General features: G+C 37.3%; 1 protein-coding gene across 1 annotated transcript in view; it reads right to left on the bottom strand.

Annotated features, from left to right (window-relative positions):
• The window catches only part of QSER1 (glutamine and serine rich 1), a 57,406-nt gene that overhangs the window by 42,976 nt on the left and 2,394 nt on the right, over positions 1-12,036 (bottom strand). Inside the window, exons 2-3 of the mRNA XM_006883735.1 lie at positions 11,302-11,939; positions 8,250-10,587 (exon numbers count right to left, since the gene is read on the bottom strand). Of these exons, the coding sequence (XP_006883797.1) occupies positions 8,250-10,587; positions 11,302-11,939 (2,976 nt within the window). The remainder of the gene's footprint in view (positions 1-8,249; positions 10,588-11,301; positions 11,940-12,036) is intronic.

Here is a 12,036-nt window from a genome sequence, read left to right as displayed (position 1 = left end):
CACACACACACACACAGTTTCTCAGCTAGCCTCAGGATATTTATCTTATTAAATAAAAATAGTAATAAATACAGAAAATTTGAACAATTATTACCAATAAAATCTATTAGCACTTGGTACTCATAGAATAAATATTAGCTATATACTGGTCTATTAACAAAATTACCATAAAATTCAAAATTAAAGCATTATTTAACACTTGTTCCCTGACCAAAATGTCCAAGTAGGTAATAAATTAACATTTTTTTTTAAAAAGGAAAATATAAAAAGAAAATTATTAGGAACACAGGAAGCAGAAGCCCACTGTTCTAAATAAATGTTGGGATAAAAAGGAAATCAAAATGAAGAGAAAAAAAGATTAAAAAAATAATTGTGAGCATTATAAAAAGAAACCAGTTGGACAGGATCAGAATTTAGTGCAAAGAGGAAAATTCATTGGTTTAAATGTCAGCCATTAGAAAACAAAGTACGAAATTAAACCAAGTATTAAACTAAAGAAGCCAGAAAATAAAAAATTCTAAGGGGGGGGGAGTAAACTGGTTTTTTGAAAAGAACTAGCTAATAGGCAAACTGTTAAGAGGTTGGTGAGGAAGATATAAATAATCATTTGGAACAAGAGAAAACCTAGAACTACAAAAACAAAGGAGATGAACATTATATAAAGGGATAGTAGGACTTTATTAACAAATTTTTTAATCTAAGTGGAAAAGATGATTCTGTTAGAAAACATGCTTCCTTAAATTGACCTAAATTGCCCTCTCCAAAAATACCCGCCACAAACTCTGCTATCAAGTTGACTGCAACGCCTAGGAATTGAATGAGTTTCCAAGTCTCTAAATTTAAAAGGATGAGACTGCCAGAAGTAAACTTCTGACCTTTTAGTTCACAATACAACATGTTATGCATTAATTATACCATCAAAACTCCTTGTAACCAGAAAAGGAAGTTACAAAAAGAAATCTGCAGACTAGTATCTATAATGAACACAGAAAAAAGTCTCCCAAAATATTAAAGAACTTAATCCATCAAAAAGAGCTTAAAAGAGGTGTTTATTCTAAAAATCTAAGGGTGGAACAAGAAGTGAAAATCAGCATAATTTGCTATTTAAACCTCATTTATTAAGAAAAACTGTCAGGCATACTAGGAAAAGTAAGAAGCTTACTAACCAGAAGAAATCATCTATAAAGAAAACAAACACCCCAGTAAGAATAGCAAAATTTAACAGAACAGCAAATAACAAATGCTTGGTGAGGTTGTCGAGAAACTGGAACCCTTATTCACTGTTGGTGGGAGAATAAAATGGTGTAACCACTATGGAAGGCACTACAGCGCTTTCTCAAAAAAGCTGGAAACAGAAATACCATTTGACCCAGCAATTTCACTGCTGGGAATATACCCTAAAGAAACAAGAACTGCCACCCAAGCAGATATATGCTCACCCATGATTAATGTGGCTTTGTTCACAATAGTTGGAACCAACCCAAGTTTTCATCAGCAAATGAATGGATAGAGAAGCTATGGTATATCCACACAATGGAACACTATGCTGCATTGAAAAACAAGGAACTCATGAAATATTATATAAAATGGGTGACCTGGGAGGACATTATGCTGAGTGAAATATCTCAGTCACAAAAGGACAAATACTGCACAGTGCCACTGTTGTAAAGTGGGACTGACATCAGAGTTGGAGGGAAACTAAGAGGGGATAAATAATGTATACTGCATTGAAACAGATGAGGAAAAGAACTGTTTAGAAGGAATTGGGCATTACTGTCATGACAAGAGTCCAGAATGAAAGCTGCACTGTGGAGTGGACTGTATAACAATGAAAGAATTTTTTTTTACTTTTCAAAGAGAAAAGTTAACTGAGGGTAGGGGTGGACAGGGAGGAAAGTGTGCAACAATGAATGAATGAATGGAAATGCAAGTCTCTGTAAACTTTCATTTAAAAAAAGAAAGAAAGAAAAAAGACACACAAAAAAATAAGTGAAGTTACATGTATATGTGTATACATATGCTAGCATATACATGTAGATGTGCATATGCATCTATAAATATTTATATAAAATAAAGCATGCAGGGGGCACAGACACAGATGCCTCTTAAACGTAATCACTTTACAGGAATAGTTTATGGGGTCTGGATGCTTACGACCACAATTTTAGGGGGCAATTTGGTCAAATGGCATAACATAGAACATAGATTTTTATGTTATACATCTTAGCTTGAGAGTAGTGTCTGTGGCCTAAAAAGTTTGCAGTGGCCATCTAATATACAATTGGCCTCTGAATCCATAGTGAAAGAGGAAGGAAAAACAAGACTTACAGGAAAAACCTAGCTAGTAGACTACTAAGCAATCTATATGAACCAGAACCTAATCAACTATAAAAAAAAAGAACTAGTGCCCAGCTACCACTACCAACCCTTCTAATAACGAACACAATGGGTTCTGATAGAAATGGACAGCAATTTGGAACAGAATTAAGATTGTTAAAAAGTCCAGTTTCAGGATTGCTTGAGAAAGAAAGAGACCCAGAGACTATCATCTTGAGATACCCCTTAAACTTTTGACAGAAATTATTCCATAGTATCATTGTATAACTAAATAACAGATCAGTGCCTAAAATAAACACCTGTTAGTAATGTGAGCCTTTAAAAAAATCATCAATAAGACCAGAAAGTCAACTTTTACTCTAAAACAAAGATGAGGAGAAAGGGGGCAGGGAGAATAAATGACAAGAAATTATACAACCCAAAGGAGTTGACACACTGGAAAAAAAATTGTTGTTGTTATGTGGCATCTAGTCACCTGTGACTCACAGCGACCCTATGTACAATAGCCCTGAACCTGCTCTATCTTGTACCAATCTTATTGTCTCTGACACACCTATTCCTACTACCCCAGTCACTGAATCAATCCATCTCGAGGATCTTCCACTCTTGTGCTGTCCTTCTACCCTCCCAAGCATGACATGCCTCTCCAAGAACTGGTCCCACCTTTTAACATGTCCAAAGTATGTCAGACAAAGCTTCAGAGTCCTTGCCTCCAAGGAGCAGCCTGGTTTCACCCTCTCTAGGATGGTTTCACCCTCTCCAGGATGAACTTGTTTATTCTCCTAGCAGTCCTTAGTATATTCAATACTCTTCTCCAGCACCATAGCTCAAAGTCATCACTTACCCTTCTATATCCCTAGTCATTGTCCAGCTTTCTGATGAATACCAAGAAACTGTGAAGATGATGGCCTGGATCAGGAGCACCTTAGTGTTCAGAGTGACATCATTGCTCTTCAGTACTCTGGAGCAGTCTCTGACAGCAGATTTTCCCAATGCAATTCATCTTTTAATTTCCTGGCTGCTGGTACCAAGAGTGTTGATTGTGGAGCCCAGCAAACTAAAACTGTTAACAATCTTAATCTCTTCACCATCTATTATGATGCAGCCAATCAGCTCACAGGTGAGAATCTTTGTTTTCTTTATTTGGAGCTTCAATCCAAATTGAAGGCTTCAGTCTTTGACCTGTAGCGGTCCTTCTCAATTTTATCAAATAGGGTGGTGTCATCTGTATAACAGACTGTTGATGAGTCTTCCTCCAATCCTGATGCTACATTTCTTCTCATAGAGTCCCGCCTCTTGGATAACTTGTTCTGCATATAGATTGAAAAGAATACGGAGATAGGACACATCCCTGGTATACACCCTTCCCAATTTTGAACCATGCAGTGTTTCCTTGCTCTGTTCTACCACTGCCTCCTGGTCCTAGTATAGGTTTCACATTAGCACGATCAAGTGTTCTGGGGTTCCCATTCTTCTCAGAGTCAGCCACAGTTTGTTGTGGCCCACACAGTCAAACATCTTTGCATAGTCAATGAAACAGACAGATATTCCTCTAGTAATCCCTGCTTTCAGCCAAGAACCACCTACCATTAGCTATACTATCCCTAGTACCACAGCCTCTTCTAAACCCACCCCGCACTTCAGGCAGTTCTTTGGTGATATGCTTTTCCAGTCATTTTTGGATAATCTTCAGAAGAATCTTGTGATATCAATGACATTGTTTGATAGTTTTCGCACTCTGTTGGGTCACCTTTCTTCAGAATGGGAGCAAATATAGATCTCTATCAGTCAGTTGGCCAGGTGGTTGTCCTCCAGATTTCTTGGCACAACTTGGTGAGCACATCCAAGACGTGTAGCCAATTTTAAAAAAAGTAAGGTCCCATTTAAGAAATTGTGTAGAATATTTTAAATGAGCACTTAATTTGCTGTGTAAACTTTCACCAAAAACAGGATTACTAAAAACAAAAACCTATAGTCAACATCATTTTTAATAGTAAAAAATGTCTTTCTTTCCTCCAAAGATAAAAACAAAGAATGCTTGCACTCCATTTTATGCAGTGCCAGACAGGAAGTATCAGTCTGTAAATTAAGACAGGATATTAAAAAGGCATAGATTAGAAAGAGGACTGTGTTACTTAGCTTGGCCTCTTCTTTCATAAAATGTATCACTCACTTTAATGAAAAAAGAACTGTAATTAGACTTTCTCATTAGTTAACAGAGTGATTCCACTGGCAATGTAACAGAAAATTATTTGATTCATATTCAGTAACATTTTAGCAACCCCAAAATCAGTTTTGTACTGTACTTGAACTCAATTTAAAAGGAATAAAGATAAGTCAGAATGATCTGGTCCCCTAATTTCAGCAGGCTAACCAGCCCATTTTCCCTTCTTTATATATGCCACTTTTTGCCTTATTATAAATATAAAAATGAGTGCTGGAAAACCATGCAGCATTTTTTCCTGAGTCTAATATTTAGCTCACACTGACTTCAATCAGGGCTCCATTGATTTCCTTCATAATACAATCACAAAAGAGAAATGAATAGACAAACAATTTTTTGACAATTCTTTGACAAATATTATTAATTTTGTATATTTTCTGTGTCAGGAAGTGTGAGGATGGCATAGGACAGGGCTCAGATCTGTTCACAGTGTTGTTATGAGTCGTACTTGACTTGATGACACCTAACAACAACAACAGGACTAGAAAACATTTTTAGAGAAAGACATTTTTATTTGGTATAACTTAAAGTCAACAAACAGAATGAAACATCTATTATTAAAGAAATCTTCATATGCAACAAATGGCTACAGCAGAAAGACATAAAAATTAGTAAAATACCTACATTTTAGAAAATTTACAAGTGTTCAGAGGTTGGTTATCACAGCCCCCCCCCCTTATACTTGCTACCTTGGAATCATGGAATTTGGAGTACCTGTGGCAACTCATGTCCTCTGTGATCTCAGTCTAACTCTAGATGGGTGTGTGAAAACCTAAGAATTCAATACATGAAACTAAGAGGGCAAAAACCATCTACTTAACTTTCACCCACAGTCACCCCTAGGGTCCAATTTTTTGTTGAGCACCAGCTATGTTTCAAGGAAACCTCACAGCAGAGTTAATTTAACACTGAGCTGCCAACCAAAAAAATCAATGGTTCAAATCTACCAGCTATTGTGCAGGAGGAAAGATAAGGCAGTTTGCATTCACAAAGATTTACAGCCTTAGATATACCATGTTTAAAGAGTCAAAACTAACTGGTCTTCAACTTTTAGTTTTCCTATGTTTTAGGTTTTGGAAATACAAAGATAAATATACCAATTCTGACTCAATAGTTTCCTCAGCTGTAATCTTTGTTTTTTCCTTTTTTTTTTTTATGGAACGCTTCACGAATTTGCGTGTCATCCTTGCGCAGGGGCCATGCTAATCTTCTCTGTATCGTTCCAATTTTAGTATATGTGCTGCCGAAGCGAGCACTCAGCTGTAATCTTATGGGAGCTTATCACCAGGTCTTTTTCCTGCAGACCTTCAGGTTAGCAGCTGAGTACTTAACTATCATACCACTGAATAAACATAGATGATGATGATGATGATAATAATAATATGTCAGTCCACCAGATGCTCTGCCAGGAAAGGAGGGACAATCTCCTCCTGTACCAGTCAGATCTAATTTGACGGTACACTCACACAAAAATTAAAAAAATAAAAAATAAAAAAAAATAATAAAATAATAATACTATGTCAGGCTTGATGTCTTTGAATTCCCTCTGGAACCTCAGAGGCAGATACTATATAGTAAATATTACCATCATCCTAATTTCAATTTTATAAATGAGCTATGCTCTCATCTGATACAAAGTCATGTGACTATTAAGTCAGAATTTGGATCTTAGAAGTCCAAAGCACAAGTATTGAGCCATAATACTTTCATCGTCTAATGTACTTACAAACAAATATAAAGAACTTAAAATACAAAGTAAACTTATTTTTGTGAATATTAAATACTGTGTGGATTCAGAGAAAAAGAATTCTAATTTGGCAAGGAGTGACTTCCATAAAATGACTGTGCCAAAGGCCTTGAAAGAGAAACCAAGAGCCTATCTGTTGGCCTCAAAAAGGTAGGGGCACGCTGGATAGATAAAAGTATGTTCAAAGGCCTATAATTGTGAACTGGGCTCACTGGTCTAAGAAACAATGAGAAACCCAGCTGTGACAGTGTGAAGAATGAACTAGCTGGAGAGAATAGGGGAGAGAATTTTAGTTAGAAATTAGCTACAGACTATGCAAGAGATAGTTTTTGCAGAAGAGTCAGTGCGGAAGATGGTACTTCAAACACTAATCATCAGGAATTGGGTTGAAGGTAAATATTTCACTAAAAATGACATACAGATGAGCTCTGGTGGCCTACTGGCAGGAAGCTGCACTGCAATCCCAGAGATGAGCGGTTCGAATCCACTAGATGCTCTGCTGGTGAAGGAGGGACAATCTCCTCCTGTACCAGTCAGATCCGATTTGACAATATACACACAAAAAATAATAACAAAAAAAAAATTTAAAAATGACATGCAATGGTAATCTGAAAGAAAGTTTTAGTCTAGAGATTACAAAATGTTTGTTGTACGAATGCAATCATAATAGCAAAATATTATAAATGGGAGAAGAGTGTTAAACCCTAATTCCTCTCTCCTAACAAAGTAAGATTTCCATAGATTTATGCTATCCGACATTTACGTTAATAGATTACTTGAGATAAGAACTGTTTTATGTCTCTTTAGTAGTTAAGGTTAACCTATTCCAAAAGCAAAGAAGACAAAAGAAGGTTAACTCATAAATCACCCTTCTCTTTATACAAAAGAAAAGAATAGGAATGTAAAGGTCTAGAAACAAACAGTCTTGGGGTTCAGAGTCCAGCTCACTGTCACCGGGGGGACATGGTCAATATATTTATTAGCGACATCATCTGTATACTGGAGATTATCAAGGCATACCTCAAAACACTGCTACTAGTTTTTGGCACAGAGGTGGTAGGTATATTATAAGTCTTTTTCCTTAGTATATTCCTTAAAATAGTAACTTAAATATTTAACTGTCAACTGTTTATATAAAGCAGTGCTCCTTCAAGCAAGTGAGTTTTTTGTTGTTTTTGAGAGCAACAATTACTATTTATAATATTACAGCATCACATTGGGAAAAATCACATAAACAAACACACTTTTTACACAATCCTACAAGATAGTTCTCACTATCTCCATTTTACAAACATTGAGGATCACAATAAATCCTTAGTCCATAGTCACACGTTTAGTGCATGGCAGAATTCAAAGTAAAAATCAGATTTATCTGACCATATAGCCTGTTTTTTAAAATAACAATACAACTTATGGTGTTACAGTTATTCTTACTAAGAAACATAATGCTGAGATATAGGTGTAAAGTAGTGTTGCTGTCATTCAATAATACATGTAAGTTTTCATGGAAAAAAGAAGGTGGAGAATAAAACAAAGCACATACTCAAATGGTCTGCATCCAGCACAAAATTATTTTCATCTTCAGATAAAACTGGTCTACCAAGAAATTCTGCCAGGTTATTTCTACCACAGGGTCCCCAATACAAAACCTCATCGCCATAAACTAACCCAAGATATCTCACCTCTGGATAGTATATGGTGTAAGCTACGCTACATGTAAAAAAAGCCAAGAAAATCCAGAACAGAAAATGAATCACTTTCCTACAGGCAACAATCATTGGAGAAAACAATCCTTACCCATGCATATAAGACACCTACCTATGCCTTTTGTTCTAAAAATTTATTTACAGAGCTTTTTGATGCTGAGCTTAAAATTCAGGCTACAGCCAGAAAAATAACAGTAATATGACATATTTATGAATATATATTTGAAAACTTTACCTGTTTTCTTCTTTTTATCAGAAGTAGCATCCAAAGCAGTTAAGGTAGAAGAGATGCTTTTATAAATATCATGACTGCATACTCCAGGATCATCTTCATCAGATGAAAATGAAGATAAATGTTCTAAGCTTTTAAGTTCATTATCAACTTTTCCCGATGGACTAGCACCCCCAGTTTCAGACACTAAAGACACAGGTGTTGCAGACAAAGTCTTTGGAAGTGGTGGGGGACAAAATGTTCGAACAATCTGGGACCCCTGCCTTCTAGTCCTATTTGGCACTCGTACAGTAAGAGTAGAGAATTGCTGCTTGGGCCCAGATTTCAGAAAATCTAAGAAAGAGGCAATAAATCCTGTTTTGACCTCTGGTTGTTTTTCCTCTACTTCTTTGATCTTTTGTCTCATTTTTTCTTGATGCTGATAACCATCATGGCTGCTTTCTGAGGAAGGAGGAGTGTATGGTGCGTACATATCTGTTCCCCTTGGATTGTGACGTTTGCCTTGGGTAGGTCTTTTCACCTGTTTCTGATTATTGTTGTCGTCTTCTTTACCTTGCCCCCTCCCTTTATTTTTTTTCTTTTGAAGGTTAAGATGCAGTAAATCTTGGTTTTCATCTTCAATCTTAACATTGACTGCATCCCCAGGTTGTGCTATGGCCATGAGTGCAAGGGCCCTCCTAGCTGGGTTCACTGACACACCACCGTCATCAGGTCCTAAGGTAAATTCACCCTCTGTGGTAGCACTTTCTCCATTTATACTTCTCCTATTAGAGGCAAGTTCTTGATTTCTGTCCGTATTTAATATATTATCAATGGGAACTTCACTGTTTTCTTCAGATTTACGATTGGTAGCAGACTGGTTTTTGATGGAGCCAGAACTTTGATCATGGTCTTCATGACTTGGTCCAACCACAGATGAAATTACTTTTGAGGTTATATTTTGATCAGGTGCTTCAATGTGCTTTTGATCAAGAGTAATTTTTGACTGAAGGGTAGGTACTGGTGAAAGGTTTATGGTAATCTGACCTCCATTTAAAGAAATTTCACTTATATTTTGTGGCTTTCTCGCTGTGGCTGTTATGGAGTTAAAATCTGAAGTCACATGTCTAACATCTAATGCCTGCTGAAAATGAGATTTAGAATCACCACCTTCAACACTTTGAATGGTTTCATTTGATGTTGACTTAGGAAACTCAGGTGTAACGCCACACGCAGCTGCTGTAGCTGCTAAGATATCATCTACATTTGATAACATATTTCTTTCATCACTGAGAAGCATTGCCTCTGGGAAACATATTGATCCAAGAGAAACAAACTGACTCTTTGAATCATGTTGATTTGTTTCGTTAAAATGGTCCTTTGTTGTTAGGTGCTGCTGTGATGGTTTTGAAGACTCAGAGAGGTCCATTTTCATAATTTCAGAGTTTGGGGGATGGAGTTGTGTCTGGGGAGGATCGCCATTGCTCTGAATAATATGCCCATCCATTTGAAGGAAAGGATGTACTATTTGTTGAGGACTTTGAACACGCTGTCCTTGTAAAGATGACTTTACTTGTGTTAAACCTGCTTGCAGTAATGACTGCTGAAGAATTTGTAAATCACAAGCAGAATCTAAAAGGACCTGGGTATTAGGAACAGAAACCTGATGTCCAGGCCCAGTATGAGTTGGAATTTGAATCTGAGATGAAGAATTAATTATCTGATCTTGCTGTTCCTGGGTTTTGGCTTCATGTACCTTATGCATAAGAGAATGTTGTTCATTTAGGTCTTTAGCATTCAATCTTATTTGTGGAGTCTGCATTAAATTAGGTGCCTTCTTAATATCAAGAGGTGGTGTGTTACTGACCTGACCAATTTGTTGGCCAAGTTGTGACACTGATCCAACCACACTCTCATCTTTTTTCGATCCTTGTAGAGAAATCCCAACTTGATCTTCAAGACGAGAATTACTTCTGATTACACTCTGAGAGTACCTGTCGTCTGCCTTTGATACCTTATAAATGGAGTCTTGAGAATTAATTTCTCCATCAGATATCCTTTGAGTTGATGACTCAAGAGATGTTTGTGGCTGTAACACCTGTAACTGTTGCATTGGAAATTCTTCCTCTTGCTTTGAAGATGTATAAACACTTGAGTCAAGTTTCCTTTCAGAAAAAGACTCTGGATCAGGGGAAGGTAAGCTATTCTGTAATGTCTGACAATGAGTAGACGATGCAAAAGATGTTGACTGGACAACAGGCAAATACTTTTGCGACTGGGGAGATGATGACTCTTGTGTCTGAGTATTCTGAGAAGAATGCAGAGAAATGTAATTCTGGGTTGGGCCAGTTGCTGGCAAGTTCTGAGCCCGAGAGGCAGGAGAATAAGAAAGAGAAGGGGCTGTTAAAGTTAGGGACTGCCCTGAAGCATAGTTCTCTGAAGGGCTAACAACTGATAAGACTTGTGATTGAGATGAATAGCTAACCTGTGACTGGCTAACTGGTGATAAACCCTGAGAGTGACCAGATGAGTAACTTTGAGACTGACTAACTGAAGCAAGATCTCTTGTTTGAGCAGGGTAATTCTCATTTGTACCTGAAGATAATACCTGTTGCTGATTAGAAGAATAACTAACTGTCTGATTTTCAGAAGTTACAGTCTGAGATGACCCAGAAAAAGTCAGTGTTTTATATAAGGATGGCAACTTCTCAACCTTGTTAGATCTATAAACTTGTGAATGAACAATAGATGGCACATTATGTGGCTGTACTACACCATAATTTTGGGACTGACTAACTGATAAAAGGCTTGGTAGCTGCGCTGTAGAATAGATTTGTGCTTGCCCTGGTATTACAGAACTCTGGTTATGTAAGGGTTTGGAATAGCTTAGTGTTTGCAAAGGAGGAATTATATTTTGAGGTTTAGAGGTTTTAGTTGACCTTGGTGGTTGTTTTACAGAACAGTTTTTTACTTTTGTAGTAGGAGGGTACCCTGGTGATGGAATTGCAGATGAATAAGACTGAGCAAGTTCCACTGAGACTTGGGAAGTCTTCTGCTGCAATCCTTCATTGTTCACCTGAGTAGAATCTCCAATTGAGCTACAGGATAAAGATGACTGCCTGGTTGTTTCCTGAAAATTAACTATACTTGCATTTGCTAAATAATTCTGTAAGGAATGCTGCTGTGAACCAGTCAGTTGTGCCTGATTAGATTGGGTACCAGAAGGCCGCTGATGGTGTTTAATAACACTACATTCTCGAAGAAGCGCTCTTTCAATGGAAGCAGTGGAACTAGGAAAGAGAGTTGAACTGTAGGCTTGAGGAGTTTGCTGGGCTCCTCCAAGTGCAGAAGGCAACAAACTAAACTGAGGTTGTAAAAGATGGGGTGCAGACTCTTGAGCTGAACGATATGTTGAAGACTGAGGTGGTATGCTGTTGCTTAATGCAGAACTGCCCAGGCGCTCAAATGCCAATGCAGTTGGAACAGTTCCCTGGGAAGTCTTGATTTGGAGCAATGGATCATGAGGATTTAAAATTCCATTTGCTGTAGTGTTAAAAGTTGAGTCCTGAAGCACCAAAGGTGAGGTGGTAGCAAAGTTCCTATTGCTGAAGGTGGTAGGATGCTGATAAGTGGAAAGGGCGGATGGTGGAAGTGTTCCAGTAGTCGGCAAAGATCCAGTAACAAACAGCTCAGTTGCTGCTGAGGAATGCATACCTACGAATACAAAGCACAAAAGAAAAAGAAGATCTCTATAAAATTATAGCACACATGCATAAATACACACATTTTTCAAGAGAGAATAACTCTTAAT

This window comes from Elephantulus edwardii, unplaced genomic scaffold (genome assembly GCF_000299155.1).
Source record: "Elephantulus edwardii isolate Elephantulus edwardi_28Jun2011 unplaced genomic scaffold, EleEdw1.0 scaffold00029, whole genome shotgun sequence".
Lineage (NCBI taxonomy): Eukaryota > Metazoa > Chordata > Mammalia > Macroscelidea > Macroscelididae > Elephantulus > Elephantulus edwardii.
Note: the sequence above shows the minus strand (reverse complement) of the source record. Positions and strands in the feature narration are given on the sequence as shown.